Source organism: Xyrauchen texanus, chromosome 25 (genome assembly GCF_025860055.1).
Source record: "Xyrauchen texanus isolate HMW12.3.18 chromosome 25, RBS_HiC_50CHRs, whole genome shotgun sequence".
Taxonomy (NCBI): domain Eukaryota; kingdom Metazoa; phylum Chordata; class Actinopteri; order Cypriniformes; family Catostomidae; genus Xyrauchen; species Xyrauchen texanus.
Genome location: NC_068300.1, coordinates 31209639 through 31234592, shown reverse-complemented (window position 1 = coordinate 31234592; position 24954 = coordinate 31209639). Strand labels below are relative to the sequence as shown.

The following is a 24954-nucleotide window of genomic DNA, read 5'->3' as shown; positions in this document are numbered from 1 at the left end:
CCTAGCTGCCCTTATCCATAGACTAAAAGTTAATGGTGAACACTGCTGTGATATTTTGCAGGCAGATTTTTAGAGAAAAACAACTTAAAATTCAGTGTGATTCTCAAAATGAGCTGTTGCATGGCTTTGGAAGACTATAAATACAGTGCATGAGTCATAAGGAATACTTTTATGATACTATTACTGTATGGAGCTTTTTGTTCACTTTGGAGTTTGACAGCCACTATAGTTTCCATTCACTTTCATTGTATAGAAAAGAACAGTGTGAACAAACTTATCTGAACTTACAAACTTTTGTGCTCCACAGAAAAAAAGAAAGTCATAGGCTTTCTAAATGGAATTTTCCAGTTTTTGGTCAACTATTCCTTTAAAACACAACAATGGCACCAGCACAAGTCCAGTATTTTGAATATTATCATTTGCAACAACCCACATTATAAAGTCAAAAGTGGCTAAATCTTCTCAGCCTGTAACAAAGCTCACAAACTCGTTACATCTCTAAACATTGTTATACTAAGGGTGGTATATGAGAAACAGAGCATTCTCCCCTGCTGCTTTTCAGATGCTCATGTTTGCTAAAAGAGCTAAACAATAAGAGACCAATCAATTTAGCAGCCACGGCAGGTTAGGTCCAGGTGCAATAATTGAGAGAAAACATTGATAACACAAAGCTGAGGGATCTAGATATATTCTACCCCTTAACTCTACCGAAGCCAGAGCTGTTAGAATTCCTTTAAGGGCCACACTGGGCTTAGCAGCATGAAACATATCTCTGGACTTGAGTGATGGATACAGGCATAGGTGATATAGGCAGTTGCCTAGGGCAGCAGTGTTCACTTGGGCGTCCCGACGAGCTGAGCTGAGCCGAGCCGGGAAGTAACGGTAGCTTTACAGAGGCAAACCGAGGCATTAATCAAACACTATTACTTAAACCATCCTTTCTCATGGGAAATCATATGAGGGGGCGGCATTTTCACAAAGGCTTATGAGGAGGCAGCTCATATCTGCTCTTACCTAAGGCACCATGTGAGTCAAGACTGCCACTGCTGGACTCAATTCATCGCTGGACTCATTTATCGCATAGCGTCAATCACAGATGTGCAAAATTCTGAATTTAATGTGGTTTTCATACTGTGCATGTCTGCTGCGGTCTGAATCCAAGTCAGTGGGCACAGCCATGAAGTTCTGGTGATTTTGTGCAAGCGTGTGCTAAGTCTAGGCGCAAGTGGGTTTGGCATAAAAGCGTGCACATCAAGTGCAATATAATTCTGAGGTTCATTTCCGGCACTGTCTGTATCCCATTATACAGTCCATTCCCCGTCAATCACCAGCAATATAACAAAGATACCTTATAGACTGTATGCAATGAATTAGAAGAATATAAATATGGTTATTTTGTGCATTAACTGCGTCCCTGTTGAATGTGGAGTGGTGGTGTAGTGGTCTAAACCACATAACTGGTAAACTGGTAATCAGAAGTTCACTGGTTTGATCCCCACAGCCACCACCATTGTGTCCTTGAGCAAGGCACTTAACTCCAGGTTGCTCCCTTTAATAAGTTTAATTTGATTGTCCCTGTAATAAGTGCACTGTAAGTCGCTTTGGATAAAAGCATCTGCCAAATGCATAAATGTAAATGTAATGTCAGGCATAGTTCTATGACAGTGATACGATCCTTTTAAAAACATGGAAATTGTGGTTCTTGTCAGGATTTGGATTTATGCAATGTTAATTTATAGAGAATGTAATTATTATTAATCATTTTCATCTACTGACAAAATTAGTATTAACAGTGATTGCATCGGAACACACTTCACTTCTACCTTTCGATTGTTTTATTCATTTATTGAAACACGAAAACATTTTTTATTTTTTTTTTTCTAAATTGAACGTTCACATCAAACGAAACAAATTTAAAAACAAAATAACTAATTGGTCAAAAAAATCATACCAAATCCAAACATTTCCACCAGCTCCTTTTGCAGTGACTTAAAAATCAGTCCACGACAACAGGTGGAAAAATACCAATATAAAATATAGCTGCGAGCAGCGATGGCGGGCCCAAGCCGGTGGCACCGCCACCCCCTGTGCCTTTAGGGTTGCTGTGCACAATGGGCAATAACGTAACCTCGCTTTGACTGTCGAGAAGATGTGTGCTGTAGAGCTTGCTCTGCAAAAGTGCGCATCGAGGGCACATATCGACCACAAAGTATGCGTGAGCACCCTTCCGATACCTAAAATGAAAAATGAGACACCCTACGGTCTCATGGAGTTAATGGACACATGGAATAAGTACACAAGACTGAAAATTCATATGAAGTGTGCCATTTGGGACAGGGCCTATGACCGTGAACCACAATTGTCACATCTATGAGATAATTCAAATGTAGAATAATTTTTGATGTCATAGGATGTCATAGGTCAATATCTTTTGCAGCACTTAAATGTGTTAATCCAGAAGGCCAGTATTTATCTGGAGGTCTTGTACAGGTTTATCAATGTAATTATAATTTACGCTTATGTGTTCCTATGATATGCAATGGAAGTACATTTTTATGTTTAACATGGGTGTATTCACAATACATAGCATACGATATAATAACTTAAGATTATTTATCATTATGTTAAGTACATCACACAAATGTGACTGTATTCACCTGTAATGTCTCCAATAAGTACAGTATATTGGCCTGTATGGCCATGATATATTGCCTTAGCTAGACTTTAGCTAACCTATTACATTAGCTAGTAGCTCATGAGTCATGAATGTTAGCAAGACACAAGTTAACTATATTTGCTTTTGGCTAATTAGCTGTATAGTCGAGGCACTGTACACCGACGCTGAGGGAGGAGGAGGGCGGGCATCGACAAAATCTCATCTACCGACCTGATGTTTTGATTTTTTATTTAATAAATATATTTGTTTGACAGGGAAGCTGTACGTAAACAGGAATATATATATTAATTTATTTATTAAAAAATAAAAATAAACACCCCAGAAAAAAGGGCACTTTCTCTCGAGGAAGAAAAAGGGCAGGTGCTCAAGCCCCTTTGATGTCTATGTGTGCACGTACCTGAGGGTGAGTAAATGATGAGAGAAATATATTTTTGGGGTAAACTCATTTTATTTGAAAGACTATCTAGGTACATAATAACACTGCATTGCTGTGACTGTTTATAAATTTCAAAATGTACAAGCTCACACTTTAAATGGTCAGTGCTTTGATTTTTAAATCATTAAAATAGCAACAGATCAGAGAAAAAAAATGGAGATTGAGTGATTATTTTTACATTTTACATGCCATTCAAAAACGTGGCATTTTACAGCGTAAGAGAGAAATTAAAAACTTAAAATAATACCATTTGTACTTTTCAATGACTTGGGATGTCTATGTTCAGGGCTGAAGGCTAAATTGTTACTGTCTCTTTAAGAGGGTTTTATCGCATGTTATGATATTCAAGGCACAGTTCAGTTTAATCTTTTGAGAACTGAGAAGTATCATTATTTTCGTTTTGTGCTGTGCTTGTTGCATCTGTATTCATTGTGAGATGATAAAATACAGACTGTGTGAATGGCTGATTTTGTTCACTTGAATTTTGTGACGTGTTTCAGAAAGATTATCGCGAAGACAGAGACAGCGCAGCCGGTTTATTTTCTATATTTTACAAAAGCACAAGGTTTTGTTGTTATTTTAAGTGTACACAAATAAAAGTACGACTTTCATAGTTTGTGATGATGTATTAAATGTATCAGTATGGGCACAAATAACGCAGTATTTTGTTTAAGTTGTTTCCGCTGTTTCGAGAGAAAAATATAGCAGGACGTCATCTGGAATAATGCCAGAATTTAATATAATTATACCAGATTTCTTTCTCAACTGTTTGTTCACTTGAGACATAACAGACTCCTCAATATATCATGTATTTTTACACTTTGTTGTATGAAATTGTCCGTTCAGACGCAAGCAGCAGCGAAAGCGAAATCTCATCGGCGTTCGAGCAAGCGTTAGACACGACGCGGCTCGATCGCTGTGTCACTCAATCTGCTCGCAAACATGTATTTGAGTTGTTTTCACATTTGTTGAGTTGAATAGTGTAAAATCGCTTGAATGTTCAAACCGACAAACCTTCGTGAAGATGCGAGCAAAGTTGAAAAGGCAACTTTAAATCGCAACGTTAATTAGCTCTCCTCTATCGTTCGGCTTAAAGCCAAAATGTTCCCACACCGGAGCTGAAGATTGCGGCTTTGAAATCAATTCCATGTTGGACTCGTTCTTCCTAACTGGCTCGCTGAAGATGTCACGAAACAGAACACTTTAAAATGCAGTTGGTTCACGCCTTCTCTTCACCTGACGGTGTCCGCTCTCTCTCTCTCTCTCTCTCTCTCTGTGTGTGTGTGGACACGCTGCCTGAGCCCCGCCTCCGACACAGAGTGCAGACAAGATGACAGAGGCAGCGCGATCAACTAAAATGTTGGTGACATTCATTTTAATGTAAAAATGAATCTGATTATTATTTTTAATAATAAAACAAATTATCAGTTGCAATATATCGCGGCACCAAAAATGATCGCGCTCATTTCCATATATCGTGCGATAAGTCGATATATTGACTATCGCGACAGCTCTAGTCAGACAACCCTAAAACAACATCATACTCGGAAGTTTTGATACGTTAGGATCGATAAGCCCATCCCTACTTTCTTTAAACATATGTTTCATGTGTTGGTTTTAATAAAGACTCGGAGTACTCATAAAACTCACAGAATGAAATATGCGTCACACTTTACTGCGTTCTCAACAACATGTAAGTCTTCTTCATACGTTAAAACAACGAGAATACAGAAAATAGGCTTAGAACTCCACCTAGTGGTTATATTATAGAATTAAAGGAGAAATTACATGAGACAGCTTTATAACTTGAATGGCTTTAACTGAAATAGACTAAAGTTTAATATAACTATTCTGATAAGCGAATATTTCCAAGATCATGTTTGTGTTATCCGTTTCTGTAAGTTTTTGTGACGTGTTTCAGAAAGATAATCGCTTAGAGACGGCGCAGCCGGTTTATTTTCATCTTAACTGGACATCACAGTTGATCACTGCAATAATTCATAATTCAATATATTGATACCCGATTTCTTAATCAACTGTTTGTTCAATTGAGACATAAGGGGGTGATTTCAAAGCATTTTGAAAGTGACACACTTCCTTCTGCCAGTTGGTGGCGCTATAAATTTGACTCACAATAGTCACATCCATGCGACCGGCCTCTTCCCGCGAACACACTGCTGAAGTTTCATCGAGATCAGTTAATGTATGCAGAAGTTATAACAAAACTTCCTTGCTTTAATGCTCCCTTTATGTGCTTTTTGGAGCTTCAAAGTTAATTTGTAATGTGTTCCAAAATATCTGACTTTCTGTTGCTCTGTTTGTTCACTTGAGACATAAGAGGGTGATTTAAAAGCATTTTGAAAGTGACACACTTCCTTCTGCCAGTTGGTGGCGCTATAACTTTGACTCACAATAGTCACATCCATGTGACACACTACTGAAGTTTCATCGAGATCAGTTAATGTATGCAGAAGTTATAACACACTTCCTTGCTATTTGCTCCCTTTATATGCTACCTTTATGGGGTTTTTGGAGCTTCAAAGTTTCCTTTGCAATGTGTTCCACATTCAAACCAAAATATCTGACTTTCTGTTGGTCTGAGCTAATGACTGTAAATTAGAAAGTTGTCCGGCTCGATGAGAACAATATAATTCCTGAGTTTTGTGACTCTAGGTCGAAGTATAAAACCAATACCCCACTTTTGTCAACAGGTGGCGCTACTGAGCCCCTGCACCACGCATCAAAAAAGAATATTCAAATTTGAAGCGCTGCCACGACCACAGTATTTAAGATATCAATAATCCTTTCACACGTCTACATCTGCCATGTGTTTACATTATACACATAACGTTTTAAGTAAATCGGGTAAAAATAAGAGTGTGATTTCAAAGCATTTTGAAAGTGACACACTTCCTTCTGCCAGTTGGTGGCGCTATAACTTTGACTCACAATAGTCACATCCATGCGATCGGCCTCTTCCAGCGATCACACTGCTGCCGTTTCATCGAGATCAATTAATGTATGCAGAAGTTATAACACACTTCCTGTTTCACTTTTCGCGCCATAATTTCGTTTCCTCGCCACGGCCAAACCGTTCGAGATATCAAAAATCCGCTGTCAATATTTCATCCTCAATGTCTTGACTTCATGCTGACCGAGTTTCGTGGTGATTGGTGGAATTCTCTAGGAGGAGTATTTCACATTCCATTGCATGTGTTTTCCAAAGAACCCTAAATAGACGATTTCCTGTTGGGCTGGGGTAAAAAGTAAAAGTATGAAGGATATATGAAACGATGAGATCTATATGTGTACCAAGTTTCATATTATTACATGCAAGCGTGTTTGATTTATGGACCAAGTTTTCGGACCCTGTTTCAGGGGGCGCTGTCGAGCCCCCCTGCCACGCCCGGGTACCAGCTTCAGCCCGGCCCTAATGGCCGCGGGTTCTGACCAGTGTGCAAAGTTTCAAGAGTTTTTGAGCACGTTAAGAGCCCCAAAAGTGCCCCAATAGTCGTAAAAAAAATGGAATGAGCTCTTCAAAAGTGCGCATCGAGGGCACATATCAACCACAATGTATGCGCAAGCACCCTTCTGATATCTAAAATGAAAAATGACACACCCTACGGTCTCATGGAGTTAATGGACACATGAAATATGTACACAAGACTGAAAATTCATATGAAGTGTGCCATTTGGGACAGGGCCTAGGACCGTGAACCACAATAGTCACATCTATGAGGTAATTCAAATGTAGAATAATTTTTAATGTCATAGGATGTCATAGGTCAATATCTTTTGCAGCACTTAAACGTGTTAATCCAGAAGGCCAGTATTTATACGGAGGTCTCTGTACAGGTTTATTAATGTAATTATAATTTACGCACTGCTGAAGTTTCATCGAGATCAGTTAATGTATGCAGAAGTTATAACACACTTCCTTGCTTTCATGCTACCTTTATGTGCTTTTTGGATCTTCAAAGTTCATTTGCTATGTGTTCCACATTCAAACCAAAATATCTGACTGTCTGTTGGTCGGAGCTAATGACTGTAAATTAGAAAGTTGTTCAGCTTGACAAGAACAATATACACGCAGAGTTTTGTAACTGTAGATAGAACTAACTAAGTTATAACACACTTTATGTGTCCTTTTTTAGTCATAAATTAATTTCCTCGCCACGGCCAAAACGTTCGAGATATTAAAAATCCGTCCGCAATGTAGCATCCTCAATGACTTGACTTCATGCTGACCGAGTTTGGTGGCGATTGGATTAATTCTCTAGGAGGAATATATATAATTCCAGAGCATGTGTTTCCAAACAACCCATAATAGCCGACTTCCTGTTGGGCTGGCGTAAAACTTAGAGCACGAAAGTTGTTCGGCCCGATGAGATATAGAAGTGTACCGAGTTTCATATTATTACATGCAAGCATGTTGATATATGGACAAGTGTTCAGACCCCGTTCAAGGGGGCGCTGTCGAGCCCCCCTGCCACGCCCGGGTACCAGATTCAGCCCGGCCATGATGGCCGCGGGTTCTGACCTGTGTGCAAAGTTTCAAGAGTTTTTGAGTACGTTAAGGGCCCCAAAAGTCCCGGAAACCTTAAAAAACAATATCTTAATGCAAATCTCACCCAACACAGAAATACCTCTCCACAGACACAGAGAGACGTAGGGTCAGTGAGAGAGGGAGAGAAGATTCTCCAAAACATCCACATTCAAACCAAAATAGCTGACTTTCTGTTGGTCTGAGCTAATGACTGTAAATTAGAAAGTTGTCCGGCTCGATGAGAACAATATAATTACTGAGTTTTGTGACTGTGGGTCAAAGTGTAAAGCAACCCCCCCACTTTTGTCAAAAGGTGGCGCTACTGAGCCCCTGCACCACGCCCGTTTCTGAAACTTTGCACATGTCTACTGGCTAATAAATGTGACGTGTCTGTCGAGTTTCATGCAATTTCAAGTATGCTAAGAGTCTCAAAAGCATCAAAAAAGAATATTCGAGTTTGAAGCGTTGCCGCGGCAACAGTATCGAAGATATCAATAATCCTTTCACATGTCTACATCTGCCGTGTGTTTACATTATACACCTAAATTTTTAAGTAAATCGGGTAAAAATAAGAGGGAGATTTCAAAGCATTTTGAAAGTGACACACTTCATTCTGCCAGTTGGTGGCGCTATAACTTTGACTCACAATAGTCACATCCATGCGATCGGCCTGTTAAAGCGAACACAGTGCTGAAGTTTCATCGAGATAAATTAATGTATGCAGAAGTTATAACACACTTCCTGTTTCTCTTTTTGTGCCATCATTTCGTTTCCTCGCCACGGCCAAACCGTTCGAGATATCAAAAATCCGCTGTCAATTTTTCATCCTCAATGTCTTGACTTCATGCTGACCGAGTTTCGTGGCGACTAGGAGGAGTATTTCACATTCCATTGCATGCGTTTTCCAAAAAACCCTAAATAGACGATTTCAAGTTGGCCTGAGGTAAAAAGTAAAAGTATAAAGGATATATGAAATGATGAGATCTATATGTGTACCGAGTTTCATATTATTACATGCAAGCGTGTTTGATTTATGGACCAAGATTTTGGACCCTGTTTCAGGGGGCGCTGTCGAGCCCCCCTGCCACGCCCAGGTACCAGCTTCAGCCCGGCCCTAATGGCCGCGGGTTCTGACCCGTGTGCAAAATTTCAAGAGTTTTCGAGCACGTTAAGAGCCCCAAAAGTGCCCCAAAAGTCGTAAAAATAATAATAATAATAATAATAATAATAATAATAATTCTAACGAAAACAATAGGGCCTTGCCTTTTCAAGGCTTGGGCCCTAATTAGATCATAAATACAATTGTAAATATAAAAATAATAATACTAACATCAAAATATAAACTATAACATATAACCTACAGATAGTTTAACACAAATCTCATAAATATTTGTTTCATAAAATGGCTACAACTGTGATCATCATGGACATAACTTGATGTTCCACTTTATTTTCAGAGTTTGGACATAAATTTATTAACACCTGCTGATGGAATCTCCCACCTGAAAATGCAGGAACTGAGTTTAGACTTTGTGCTGAAAACAGATGTCTCTTTGAAACAACTTAACTCAATGAACAATTTCTCAGGAAAATAGCAAATAAATTTACATGCATACACCCACGATAGCGCAAATACTCCCACCCACAACCAATTCACTGCAATTCCTGCTCTGTTTATGCATGGCTGCATGGATGGGCGGTGTTTGCCCAGAACAGAACCATACCGCCAAAACCAACAGATTGCTTCATCTGTCTATAAGTGAATAAAGTATTCATTTGAAGGAATTTGACTGGTCCTGTGCTAATACACAAACATGATATAGAGAATACCCTCCTGCCTTAATGAATGTGAGTGCAGATAATGCTCTGTGTATACATAGGCTGTTGATAATGCTATACTGTAATTGTCTGACAAAAGTCAATGACACATAAAATACTGCAGTACTAATACTGCTCAGTCTTTTCTGATAAATTAATCTCAATAATTCTAACATTCAGTTTATGGTTTATTTTAGTCATCATTCATGAGTCAAATGCAATATGGATCATCTGCTCTTTGCAGTGCTTATCACAGTAGTTTCAGTAACTCTGACTATATTCAGAGCCCATATGTACCACCTACAGTATTTGGTACAGTATTTCTGCTGTGCCCAAATGTATAATTAAAACCTAAAAAGCCACCTCAAATGGTGGAGAAAAGCTGACTAACTAAGGACATATACCCTCCTGTTTTGAAGTGATTCTTGGAAAGAGAATGGTCTATAACAGTGACTCACAAGCAATGTGGAGACTGGCCTCTCTGCTGAGAATGATCCCAAAAGAGTTGGAGGCAAGACATTGGTAAATACCAGCATCTTCTTCTTTATTGAGCTGGCTGATTTGCAGGTTTCCTCCTGAGATGCTGTATCGAGAGCCAGGTTGAGAGGAAATGAAGCTGTCATTCACTTTCCACCTATAAAACACAAGGGGAAGAGCAGTCGAGAATGAATGGAAAGCTTGGAGTACCAGAACTTGTTCATCTTTTGCATTTTTATAGTGAAGTGACTATTTGCAACAGGTATAAATAACACTAGTCACACAGCACAGCTATTTACACCCCAATATTATGGTGGAACCATACAAAACAATGAAAAAATCTAGCTATCTATCTACACATATACATACATATACACTACAGGGTTAGACATTATAGGGCTAGGAATTTTGAACGGGCAAATTAAAGATAATTTTACAAGTTGGCTGATTAAAATACCAATAACAAATGTTAACTCAATAGCGTGGGATTGCGGGGATTGAACACAATTTGAATCATTCCCGCATGTTTCACTTTCAAAATGTAGGGAATTCCCTCTATCTCGTTGCCCTCTCTCCCTCTCGCCTTCACTCGTGGTGTAGCATTCAGCAGCTTGTGAGTGCGAGCAGTAGGGAAGTGTATATTTACTGAAATTTGTATTTTAAATATATAAACGGGCATAAACCTGTTAATTGGACATGCAAATGCTGTTGTACCACGTCTCTTTAAACGAGCGATGCGACAAAACTATTGCTGCTCCTGTTTATAATCAACAAAGCTGCCTTCATCGCATGTGCGTAACATTGGAGAGCTCTAATTTGTCTCGTCACATCGTAGTGCTCCCTCAAAATGATTTGTGTAACACCATCTGTAATGAGAAACGCTTAAAACATACTTATGCACCAGTTACATCTTTCATCTTTCTAGAGCTCCATCTAATGTATGTATCCAAGGTATTTTCTCTGCCATGTGAATCAGTACATTTTAATAAGTATCAACAATATACATTATAATAATATGAATACTATTAATACTATAACATTAATAAATGACACACAATGAAAAAATGATCTATCTTTAATATGCATATAGGGTTTGTATATACAACATAACTGATTTAGCAGCAAGATTCTCTCAGGAGTTTTTCTGTTATTATTTTCAATGCAATTTTTCAATATTGAACAACCATTTTTAATGCAACTGGTGAGAACTGACTTGTACTCTGAAAGAGATGATTTATCCAAAAAATTTAATTTGGTAACACTTTACAAAAAGCTTCCTTTTGTTAACATTAGTTAACTAAATATGTTAACATGAACTAACAATAAATATCACTTGTATATAATTTATTAATCTTGGTTAATGTTAATTCCAACATACGGTAGCCTATATTAATACATTTTCATTCATTAAAATATAAAGTTGTACCTGTTAACATTAATTCATGCACTATGAGCAAACAATGAACAATTGTATTTAACATTTTTAGTAACTAACATTAAGATTGATAAATGCTGTAAAATATCATTCATTATAAGTTCATGATAGCCAATGCATTATCTAATGTTCCCCTTCTGTCACTCACTCGACGTTGTGTCGAATGAAGTGACACAAGGGGTCTTCCTGTGACGCCAAACGTACCTCTGAACCTGAGAAAAGGCCAATGTCAAGTTGGCAGACAGAATTTGCATGCCCTGCCCCAGACATACGGGTATAAAGGGAAGCGGGTTTCAGTCAGAATTTTTCTACGGAGCCGAACAGTTGTGCAACAGCCCAGCTGAGTTCAGCACTGTTGGATCTACAGTGCATTTCCAGCTGGCGTTCTCTCTCTCTACACGCTGTGCAGTCCACACCCCTGGGCGCTTGGACAGCGCTTTCATTGCCTGAAAGAGTTTGAGTTCCCACTCATAAAAGAGCAATACACAGCAGGCGTTGAATGTCCTTTTCAGGATGCGTCTTTTTAAAGATGACTTTCCGCCTCTGTGTAGCTCCTGGATGTGGTTGATTTCTCTCCACTTCTGACGGTCATAAAAGCTGCCTCATGTGCCTGGGCTGCGATCACATGTAGGCAGCGTTTTATGAATGGTTCATGTTCTCAGTGCGAGAACATAGCCATGGCAACATTGCGGTTGCGGCTTTCTTTTCTCACGGGAGAAAGCCACTTCAGCCGCCCCCTGCATCATTCCTTCTTCTTTGAGGATGACCCGGCTGGCGATGAAGACGTTTTGGGGATGACGACGGGCTCAGATTCGCGAACCACCCACCCCCTGGCACGCGTTCTTGCTTCCGTCCGAGCTTGGGATGGGTGCGGCTCGCCTCGCGGCCAACCAGCATTCTCCCTTGAGCCCCCGGAATTGGATGACGACATCACTGCTGCTTCAAGAGCGTCACAGTGGTGTCTGATGCTGATGACTCATCTGGGCTGCCACCTTCGGGACTGATCGGCCAGTCTGAGGCTGACGCGCAGATATCCGCTACGCTTTCCCGGCCCGCCGTGAGCGTGAGGCTGGACTAGAAACCTCTGCCCTGCATGCCATGACTCTCCTGCAAGTTCACCAAGCCAAGGCACTGAAGGAACTGCACCTGGTAGTTCCGACCCCGACGTGCTGCAGGAACTGTGCTCTGTCACCGACCTCGCTCTCAGAGCCACGAAGGTCACAGTGCAGGCACACGGGCGGGCGATGGCCACCCTCGTGGTCCAGGAGCATCACCTCTGGCTGAAAATTGTCAAGATGCACAACGCTGACAAAGCACGCTTTCTCAACGCCCCCGTCTCCCAGCTAGGCCTCTTCGGCGACACCATCGACGACTTCGCCCAGCAGTTTTCGGGGGTGAAGAAGCAGATGGCACAGCTTGCCGTGGTGCCGCCAAACCAGTGTCGAGCACCTCGCAGGCGGCGTACATCCTCCGTCTCCAGGACCCCTTCCAGGACCAGGAAAGCTTCCAAGTGCTCCTAAGGCGAGCGACCCAGGCAGTCAGACATTCGCTCTGGAGCTGGTACCATGACCACTCCGTCCCCCCGTGGAGGTTCAGGAGGAGAATCCTTGTTTCATTTGCCTCACCGCCTTCGGGTTGCGGAACCCACATACTCAATAAAGAGCGATTTCCTCACACCCTGTGTCATCCAGCCGGTGCGCGGCGTTCTCACGGCACCCTGGCCGCAAAACTACATTCCCGGCTCCGTGGACGCAGATCTCTCGCCTCCGGACCCATGACTGCTCAGCCCCGGCAGGCCAGCGCTGACGAGTTCCGAACACGCATCTCTAGGACCTCTTCCTAATTCTCTAACCCGCCCCCTGCCGGGTGCGCACAGCAAGGTAAGTGCTTTGAGACTTTTCTCAGCACCCAAGCCTCAGGACGCTCTTCTGCTTCCCGACGCGCTATTACCTACTCCCGCGAAGCCCCGCCTGGTACGTCAAAACAGATCGGCCCATTAGTGCCCCTCGCGCAGAGTTTGGACTGCACAACCTGTCGCGCTGGTTGGCCAGGACCATCCAACTCGGCTATGCAACTCAGTTCGCCCGACTCCTGCCTCATTTTGTCGGTATTCACTCCACCCCCGTACGCGGCAAAAAAGCTAGCACTTTACGGGCAGAGATCACGATTCTGCTTCTCAAAGACAGGATAGAGCCCATCCCTCCAGCCGAGGTGAAGAAGGGTCTCTTCCGCCCTTACTTCATCGTACCCAAAAAGGTGGCGTGTTGCGAACAATCTTGGACCTACGTGTTCTCAACCTGGCTTTGCACAGATTCCCATTCAAAATGCTCACATAGAAAAACATTCTTACCTGCATTCGACAGCTAGAATGGTTTGCGGCAGTACACCTGAAGGACACGTACTTCCATGCCTCCATCTTGCCTCGACACCGACCCTCCCTACGGTTCGCGATTGACGACCAGGCCTATCAGTCAGACTTTCAACCCTTGGCCGTTCAAAAAACCGGAGTCCCCTTGCAGCAGGTGTACAGATGTGTCTTGGTCACCATAGATGCCTCTCAACAGGTTTGGGGCGCTGTGTGCAAAGGGCACGCTGCCCCCTGGACAGGACCCTGGCTGCATTGGCACATCAACTGCCTAGAGTTGCTGGCTGTATCCCTTGCCCTATGGAAGTTTCTCCCACTAATCCGGGGCAAGCACGTCTTGATCCATTCAGCCAGCACCGCGGCGGTAGCGTACATAAATCGTAATATGTCACAACTTGCCCGTCATCCCCTCCTTTGGAGTCAGCCGCGACTCAGGTAGCTGCGCGCCACTCGCATCCCTGACAACCGCAACACAATTGCAAACGCGTTGTCGTGGCAGGTTTTGCCCAGCTGAGAGTGGAGGCTCCACCCCCAGGTGATCCAGATGATCTGGGACCGATTTGGCAAGGCTCAGATAGCTCTCTTTGCCTCCCAGGACAACTCCCACTGCCCACTCTGGTACTCCCTGGCAGGAGCTCCTCTCGGGACAGACACGCTGGCACACAGCTGTCCCCGGGGGCTACACAAGTATGCATTTCCCCCAGTGAGCCTTCTTGCACTGGTGCTGTGCAAGATCAGGGAGGACAAGGAACAGGTCATCCTGGTGGTCCCTTACTGGCCCACCCAGACCTGGTTCTCGGATCTTACGCTCCTCGCGACAGCACCTCCCTGGAAAATTCCCCTGAGGAAGGACCTTCTTTCTCAGGGACGGGGCACCCTCTGGCACCCACACCCAGACCTCTGGAACCTCCACGTCTGGCCCATGGATGGGATGCGGAAGATCTAGTGGATCTACCACCTGCATTCTTAGACATGATCAACAAAGCCAGAGCTCCCTACACACGGCAACTTCACGCCCTAAAGTGGCGTTTGTTCACGAATTGGTGTTCTTATCGAGCACAAAGACCCGCAGAGGTGTGCAGTACGGTCAGTGCTTTCATTCCTGCAGGAGAGGCTGGAGGGGAGGCTGTACCCCTCCACCTTGAAGGTGTATGTAGCTGCTATCGCAGCCCACCACGACACAGTAGATGGCAAGTCCCTAGGTAAGCAGTACTTAATTATCAGGTTCCTGAAAGGCGCCAGGAGACTGAACCCTCCCCGACCTAGCCTGTTCTTCTCCTGGGATCTCTCAGTGGTCCTCTTGGGCCTTCAGAGACCCCACTTCGAGCAGTTTGATTCAGTTGAGCTCAAGGCCCTCTCCCTGAAGACGGCCCTCCTGATTGCGTTAGAGGCATCAAGAGGGTTGGGGACCTGCATGCGTTCTCTGTCAGCGACACCTGCCTGGAGTTCGGTTCGGCACATTCTCACGTTCATCCTGAGGCACCTCCTTAGCAGACATCTGCAGAGCAGTGGGCTGGGCAACACCCAATACCTTTGCCAGATTTTACAATCTCAGGGTTGAGTCAGTCTCGTCCTGTGTTTTGTCAGGTCCAAGCCGGTAGAACTCGGTAACGTGTTACAACCGGCAGGGTGTTCCATTTGCACACAGTGCCCTTCACCAAGTTGATCCTGTGCACCTTCTATCCCAGGTTAGCCACTAAGCGTCGCTCCCTGGATGTTCTCCTAACTAGCCTTCTGGCCGGCGGATTCAGCGAAGCAATTGGTACTGGTGCTCTGTACTGGGTCGGGCTCCACGGGCTTAGTTCCCTTCTCAGGCAAACTCCCCATGATGTACTTCTCACGGTTCCCTCTGAGAATGGAGGTTACAACAGTAACCATGACGTTAATGCATGGAACCTTATTGTGAAGTGTTACAAAATATTGTTGTCATTACTCGCCTTTATGTTGTTCCAAATCTGTCTGACTTTCTATCTTTCATGGAACTCAAAAGGAGCTGTTAGGGAGAATGTTAGTTTCAGTCTCAATCCACTTTTATTTTATGGAGAGAGAAAAAAGAAGATGCAGTGACAGTGAATGGTGACTGTGTCTAACATTCTGCTAAACTCTAATTTTGTGTTCCTCAGAAGAGAGAAATTCATACAGGCTTGAGGGTGAGTAATGATTTACCGTCTTTCTGCACTGTGTTCTTAATCCCTATTAGGTGTACATGATGATGATGGAGGCTTTTATTTTTTTCGTTCTTACGTCTTTTCTTTTGTTTTTGTCTCAGCGAATGACCAATTTACTTATACAAAAGGACAAGCACATAGCAATGCTTAATGTTATATTTGTATTTCATTTTATGCTGCTTTATAAAATAAATAACTAACAGTGTTAGTATTTAGACTGGGTTGCAAACAGTATCTATTTTAATATAATAGTATAACACATACAGTATTAGTGTAATGTAATATAATAGCATACAGGTATATAAAGTTATTTAACTGCATTTCGTTGACTTTGTACTTGTACTCTGCACAATGACAATAAAGTTGAATCTAATCTAATCGAATCTAATCTAATCTAATCTAATCTAATCTAATCTAATCTAATCTAATATACTACAAGTACAATAGCCACTGACTTTTTATAAATACTGAAAATAAGAGTATTTGTTTTATATGTGCACAACGGAGAACTACTTGTTTTATATATGCAGCATATATCACAAAAACTACAACAGCAAAGCCTTTTAAGCAGATAGACATGACTTCTACAACAGATCGATGACTGTAGTCACCCCTAAAGCATTAGAAGCCATCACAACACCCAAGAGAGGCACATGAGTTCACAACCACAGCTACAACAGCCTGTCTGTACGTCCTCACACAATGAATCAATACAGTCTAGTAACATAATCAGTGCCTTTGTACATCATCAAATCGTAATTGACCTTTTTGTCATTGTGACATACAAATTAGAACAAATGATTCTGCTTTGCATATTCCACAACAAACATGGGTCATTTTTATTGACAAAACAGAGAAGGTTACTAAATAGTATGCTGACCATCTGATTGTTATGTGCACAAAGAAGTGATCCATGTCAATTACTTGTCTGATTATATGTACATTGAAAATCAATACATCACTGAAAACATCAGGTCACATCTTCTTTGCACACACATGTCTATGACCTTTATATATTGATAAAAATTTGTACCGTGCTGCACAAGTAAATTCATGGGGCTTGGACAAGATATATTTGCATGAACAGCCTATGGTTTGCTCTGTGCTGTCACTCAAATTCAATGATGCACTTTATAAAGAAATAAATTGGTTCACTAGAATGGCAATCTTACAGGTCTGTGCTCTATACATATTATTTTCTGAATATATAGAGTATTTCTCATGAGGATGGTAAATGCCCATGCAGTGCAGTTGGGAACATTCCATGTATTTAAACTTCATCCAAATTCTGCAGTCAAATGCTCTGAAAATATAAAAATGTACATTTTATTAGCTGAATAGCATTACAAAAACTAAGGGCAGTCACACTTTCTGAATTCATCTTTATTAATATTCAAACTCTTTTAAAAAACACGTTTGAAAGAATTTTAACTTCACAATAAACATAATTTTCTGCTGATTGTAGACAGATGTTGGACCTTTAGGCTGGCTGCTTTTCCCTTGAATAAGTTAAAATGAAAATAGAGGTTGTACAATATTACATTTTAATTCAAATGTATACATGTCTGCAGACTGGAAAAAGTGTAAAACCTTATATCTCAAAATGGAAACTTATAATACTAAGGACAATATCTGTTAATATTCATTTTAAATTAACCTATTAAGCTCGAAAAAAAAATAACAGAAAATGTTACAAGTTACACGTGACATGATTGGGAATGAAACAAAAGCATATTTTCAGAGCCACCTTATTTACACCCTGAGATACAGTATATAATGTCAAATCAGAAAAATAAGTGGACAAAAGTGAATTTTTGGCTAAAGTTTTTTTGTGTGTGATTTTTTAGCAGTTCCCTTTACAAAAAGCTTCACTATGATGCTGCGCTTTTAAGCGCTATGGGGAACAATCCTAGTTGTGACCGAGCTGTGAATAATGTGTGTAACACGTCAATGAACACAGGGTGGGTGCGAGCACTGCGATTTGCTTTCAGGCAAAGTGCTTCGCGCTCGCCTCGCTTGCTTCCGAGAGTCAGCACTCACGAAAAAAAAAAAAAGAGATCGTTCGTGGGGCTCTTGCATGGATTTGGCTTAGGAGCAAGAGACGGGTTTATCCCTTTCTCTCGCTCTCTCCCCAAACTCAGCTTCTCGAAGCAAGTTCCGACACTTCTTCGGATCATGAGGAGAATCGCGATTCTCTTTCCGCCTCTGACCTTTCCGTCCGCGATAAAAAATCTACGGAGGAATTGCTCGATGTTGTTACTCGTGCGGTTGCCAGACTCCAGTTGGACTGGCCATGCGAAAAAAAGACCCCCAAACCCTCCAAATTAGGGGATAGATTTGATCTTCCAGTCTAAGAAAGGGAACGCCTCATGAGTCCATTCCCTTCTTTGATAACCTCCATGAAGAGCTTTCTCGCTCATGGAGGAACCCCTAAAAAAAAAAATACCCTCGACGTCATTATATTCGACTATCGTGGGTGCTGAGGCACGGGGGTATTCAGTGATGCATGGCGAGTCGTGCTCCTCCTCCCAGGGATTGGGGACAGTCTCGACGCCCTCGCCAGCCCCCAAAGCAAGACCTCAGGACTATGATTTCTAGTAAGAGAAAACCCTGATGGTCTTGCGCCTAGATTAGGGGGTAGCTCCCCTCGGGATGGGGCGCGTGCTTCACCCCCTCAAAGCCCCTCCATTCCCGCCACCTCTTGGTGTTTCGGGTTGCAGAGGCTTCTGTCAAAATTGGGTGTTTTCGCTGTTCCTGCATTATATTCAGGACGCGAAACACTCGACAACCCCTCAACAGGAAGTGTTAAAATTAGGGATGCACTGAAATTTCGCCGCCGAAAATTTTCGGCCGAAAATGGCACTTTCAGCACTTTCGGTTTTCGGCCGAAAGAGAAAAAAGGCCGAAAATATATACCTCCTCGCCCTGCCCCTCAGTGCTCAGATTTCAATCTGGATCGATCTAGCCCTTATCACGGCGCTACCAAACAAAGGCCGATCATGTCAGCGGTGTGGAAATTCTTCAAAGTTTCTGATAAGGACATCAAATTTGCGATCTGCAGTGTTTATTCAGCAGAACTTTCAAGATATATATATATACAGAATACAGCAAGAGATTCTATAGGAAAATGTCACAACTAGCGCAGCTACAACACAACTTGAGATGTATTTATCTGAACTACTCCAGAAGCGACAATCCCCTTGACTACGGGCGCATAAACAAACACCGCTTTCCTTTGCTTGCGCGGATTGCGCACAGGTATTTATCTGCCCAAGCACCAGCACAGAGAGTGAGAGACTGTTCAGTGCAGCATCTCATGTTCTTGATGAGCTTTCTGACAGGAGAGACGGTCAGAACGTTTAAGCAACTTTTGTTCTTGAAGAGAAACCTGTCACTTGTACTTAAATAGAAAGCGGTCCAATATGATGTGAATAGCAATTACATTACACTTGTTCTTCACTTGAGGATACATCTGTCGTTTACAGTTGAGGTTGGATTTAGTTCAATTACTGCTGTTTTGCACAATCATTTTCACTTAAAGTGTACATACGTTTACATAAACAGAATAGAGCACTGATCTATATATATAATTATATATTATAGATATATATAGATCAGTGGAATAGAGACCATTCTGTGTTCTGCCTGTTGTTTTAATTAAAATTACTGTTGCATATTTAAACTTTTTGAAAGATGTTAGCTAAGTTCATTACTTGACTGTTGTTTTGCATATAATAGTTTTCTAAAACTTTACATTATTTGGATAATTGTTAATAAAATCTGTAAAATTAGATTTTTACAGAACTGAAAGAAGAAGAATATTTCATATAGTTTTAATATATTTTTTGTCCAATTTTGTTGTGCTACTTTCAATAAAAGTGTGATTTATTTTATTGGTTTGTAGTTTTTCAATTCAGATTAATTAAATTCATGAAATTAATGAAAAAGTATAACATTAATACAATTATACACAACATTTTTTTTTTTTTTTTTTTAAATAGGTAAAAATTTCGGTTTCGGTTTCGGTTTTCGGCCAAGTGCATCCTGGATTTTCGGTTTCGGTTTCGGCCCAGAATTTTCATTTCGGTGCATCCCTAGTTAAAATCTAGTAACCATCTCAGAGATCCTGGCAGCGTGGAAATTTCTGCCAGATATATTCTTTTCTGTGGGTCTTATACGGGCATCAGGATTTAATTCACTCGCCGCTTTTCTGTGTTTCAATGGCGTGTTTTCACTACCGTAATCTGGATTTCATTTTTATGTAAAAAAATAAATAAAAAAAATCTCCTAGTTAAAGGGGCCATGGAATGAGTTCCCCTTCCAGAGAGAGAGTTAGGTTATTACACTAAATACTTCCCGTTTCCCATGGAGGGTGAGGGGTGGCGTCTGGCTTAGATCTTAAAGCTTGAACTGCCCGTGGGTGTTCAAGTCCTAGATGATGCCTATCAAGACGGTCATGTCTCAAACCCTACAACTCATTTGGCTGTCACCATCGATCTTATGACGCACTTCTATACTTCATTTAGAAGTTCTGCCACAACATGGAAAGTTCCTGAGGTTCGCTTCCGGGGGCGAAGTCTTCCAGTGTCAGGTTCTTTCACTCGGCCTAGCCCTTTTACCCGCACATTCACAATGCATGATGTAGCGCTGGCTCCTTGCGAATCCGGGGCATCTGCATTCTGAATTATGTAGACGACTGGCTGATCCTAGCGCCGTTCCAGGAACTGGCAGTTCAGCACAGGCACATCGTCTTAGCTCATCTGTTTCTCTGGGGTTGAGGCTCAACGCCAAGAAAAGCGTCCTCTCTCCCACTCAGAACACTGTTTATCGGGGCATCATATGGAGTTCAATCACAATGCGGCCAAAACTGTCTCCCGCTAGGATTGAGTCCATTCAGATCACCCTGAGAAAAGTCAGCCTAGGTCAAGTTTGCACTGTTATCAGTATCAACGATTTCCAGGTCTCAGGGTGACCGCGTCCTCTGTGATCCCACTGGACCTTCTGCTCATGAGACCGTTTTTGTTGTGGCCCAAAGTCAGGGGATTTCTTCCAAGGGCCAAAACCCTTAGGCTAATAAGGGTTACGCGCCTCAGGCTTCATTCCCTTTCTATGTGGTTCAGACCCCAGGTTTCTGCCTTGGGTCCCACTCTAGGTGCGTCCTGTTGTCGCAGGCTGCTAATGACAGACACCTCCCTGACAGGCGGGGTAGCGGCCTGAAGTGGTCGTCCAGCTTACCATACCATACCAACTTTATTTGTTAAGCACTTTACAACAACCAAAGTTGACCAAAGTGCTGTACATAAAAATATAGAAAAATATACATAAACATATGTACAATTAATAACCATACAATAAAAACAAAGTAACAAATACAATCAAGTAAATAAAATCGAGTAAATAAAATCAACCTCTTACTAGGTGTTAAAAACCACAGAGAAAAGATGGGTTTTAAGAAGGGTTTTAAAAACAGATAAAGAAGAGGCCTGCTTTACATGCAAAGGCAGATCATTCCATAGTCTAGGGGCAGACACAGCAAAGGCACGGTCCCTCTGAGCTTACGCTTAGTTTTAGGCACAGTCAGGAGCAGCTGATCATCTGACCTGAGAGCTGGACGGGTTTATAAGAGTGTAGAAGCTCAGAGAGGTATGGCGGGCAAGACCATTTAAAGATTTAAAAGCAAATAACAGAATTTTAAAATGGATCCTAAATTGAATAGGCAGCCAATGTAATGAAGCTAAAATAGGGAAATGTGCTCATGTTTACGTGTGCCTGTTAAAAGACGTGCTGCTGCATTTTGTACCATCTGGAGACGGGTGATGGAGGACCCACTAACCCCCACATATAGGGAATTACAATAGTCCAGCCGTGTAGTTACAAAGGCGTGGATTGCAGTTTCAAAATGTTGTCTTGACAGAATTGGCTTTATTTTAGCCAGCTGCCTCAAATGAAAGAAGCTTGATTTGACAACAGCTTTGATGTGACTGTCAAATTTAAGCTCAGGGTCCACTTTAACTCCTAGATTTGTAATGTTAGATTTAATATAGGGTGCCAAGGAGCCCAGATCTACAGGCGGGGTCCCAGTGGTGCCTCCAAAAACCATCACTTCTGTTTTTTTATCATTCAAATTTAAAAAGTTCAGAGCCATCCAGGCCTTTATGTCGTCGAGACAATTGAGTAGTTGTCCAACAGAGTTATCATTTTTCTTTTTAAGGGGTACATAAATCTGACTGTCATCTGCATAACAGTGGAATGAAATGCCGTACTTTCTAAGTGTGGAACCAAGTGGAAGCAAATACAAAGAGAAAAGTAGAGGGCCGAGGACTGAGCCCTGTGGGACCCCACACAAGAGAGGAGCAGTGGAGGATACAAATTCACCTATGCTGACACAAAAAGTTCGATCCGCTAAATATGACCTAAACCACTCCAGTGCCATGCCACTGATGCCCACCCACTGCCTTAAACGTGAAATCAATATCTCATGATCCACTGTGTCAAATGCAGCAGTTAGATCCAAAAGCACAAAGATAACACAGTCGCCAGAGTCAGTCATTAAAAAGATATCATTAAAAACTCTTAAAAGAGCGGTTTCGGTGCGGTGCAAGGTTTTAAAGCCGGACTGGAAAACCTCTAGTATATTATGTTCTTCCAAAAAGACCAATAATTGACTGTGCACAATCTTCTCCAGGATTTTTGAAAGGAAGGGCAGTTTGGAAATAGGCCTGAAATTAGCAAGAACTGACAGATCCTGAGCAGGTTTTTTAATCAGAGGTTGAACCACTGCATGTTTCAAAATTTCAGGGACCACACCCGAGGTCAGACTACTGTTTATAAATGCAGCCACAGATGGTCCTACAGTGGGGAAAACCTCCTTAAATAGTCGAGGGGGAACAGCATCATTTGGAGAACCCGAGGGCTTCAAGTGACCAACTACCTCCTCTAAAAAAGAAAAAGTCACCGGCTCAAAATGATCAAAAACAACCGAGCAAGGGACAGAGATTGAAGGGTCTGAAGCTGAAGGCGCAATTTGAGACCTAATAGAAGTGACCTTATCAATAAAAAAAGCAAAGGAAATTTTCACACATAGCAGGGGATGCCTCCATACAAGCATTCTGTGGTGCATTTAAAAGTGAGTCAATGGTGTTAAACAAAACACGAGGCTTGCGACTATTTGCCAGAATAATATCTGTGAAATGTTTTCTTTTGGCATCTTTCACAGTTTCCTGGAAATGACGCCAGCAATCCCTTAACATTTGAAGAGACACCTGCAGTTTGTCCTTCTTCCACTTGCGCTCAGCTCTACGGCACTCACGTCTGGCAGCATGAGTTATGTCATTTAACCAGGGCTCAGATTTAGTTTTTGGCTGCCTGGATTTTAATGGAGCCACAGTGTCTAAAACAGTTTGGCAGGTGGAGTGAAACCATGAGCTAAGCTCTTCTGTGTGCAATACAGACTCAGGGGTGATGGTGTTCTGACTGAAAGCAGCCGAGAACTGAGCAGCAGTGGAAGGGTTAATCATGCGACAGCGCCTTGCAGCAGCCGAGGTTTAAATGTATGACAGGCAAGAGCAGTCTCAAATAATACCGGCATATGGTCAGAAAACACTGCGTCACATATCTCTATATTAAGAACAGGCAAACCATATGATAAAACAAGATCAAGTGTGTGTCCATGTTCTTGTGTGGGTCCAGACACAGATTGCACAAGATTAAATGAATCAATGAGGTTTAGAAAACCCTTTGTCATTGGCTTATCAGGACAACACACATGAACATTAAAATCCCCAACAATAAGAACACGATCATATTTAGGCATGATTTCAGCCAGAAAATCAGAAAAATCATTTAAAAAGTCCTTATTGTACTTGGGGGGCCGATAGACCACGACACACAACACTGTGTGAGAGCGACCAATCTCAAATAAACTTAGCTCAAAGCTGCTGAAAGCGGATGACAGCAATATCTGCTTACATTTATAATGACTCTTATATACAGTCGCTATTCCTCCTCCTCGGCCAGATTTTCGCGGGGAGTTAAGGTAACAGCAATCATGGTGTAAAAATTCTGTGAAAGCGCTGGACTCACCATCACTCAGCCATGTCTCATAACACAGAGGAAATCCAGTCCTCGGGACGTGAAAAAATCCTTTAAGACAAAAGTCTTATTTGCTAGAGATCTAGCATTTACCAGCCCAAACCTAGCAGGAACCGGCGGATCCGTGGCGCTGGATGTTCGTGAAACCCGACACAGAGACCGCAAGTTGCTGTGATTGACTCCGCGCCAGCGGGGACGAGGAGAGCAGGGGCCGCGGGGCTGGAACACCTCTTCCGGGCCGACGACAGGTATCAGCCAGGCGCCGACAGGGTCCAGCGAGCGTCGAGGAATAACGAGGCTAGTCACGACTCCAAACTCAGTCCAAAAAGGCCTAGAACACCATGAAAGACGGGCCTTCAACCTCACCAACCGGCCACTACGATTTCCCCGGCGGCGGGTGCGCTTTCTTCGGCGCTCACGCCGAGAAGGTGGAGCCGGGCGTGCCAAAGGTGAGCCGGGAACCTCGCCAGGAGCAGGGGCAAGGTTTCACGTCCACCATCATCCAATTTTACTACATTTTCAGCAGAAAATCGCAAATCCAGTAGTGTTTGGCGATCATACACCAGCAGGGAATCGACATCCCGAGCAAAAAGCAAGACAAACAGCAAAAACACACACAGCAATAACAGTGACAGACGGCAAGCCACACACAATGGCGCCATCTTGAACGCATAGTCAACTCATAGCTTAAGGGGATAGGAGGGTCGTCAGCTCGGTTGTCACAGTCACTGTCTCGGGTTGATGGCTGTATTTCTGGCCCTGAAATACCTCCTCCTGAGGCTGCCATGTCTTGGTGCGGGTGGACAATACAGCCCTAGCCTCTTACATAAATTATCAAGGAGACCCACGTTCTTGTCAGCTATACTTGTTGTTCTGACGCGTCGGATTCTCCTTAGGGCCCAGGGCAAGCTCCTGTCACTCAGGTCAGTTATATCCATGGA

At 42.4% G+C, this 24954-nt stretch overlaps 1 protein-coding gene across 1 annotated transcript in view; it reads right to left on the bottom strand.

Annotated features, from left to right (window-relative positions):
• Positions 1–24954, bottom strand: part of cntn3a.1 (contactin 3a, tandem duplicate 1) — a 177815-nt gene that overhangs the window by 93332 nt on the left and 59529 nt on the right. Inside the window, exon 4 of the mRNA XM_052091452.1 lies at positions 9936–10111. Coding sequence (XP_051947412.1) covers positions 9936–10111 — 176 coding nt within the window. The remainder of the gene's footprint in view (positions 1–9935; positions 10112–24954) is intronic.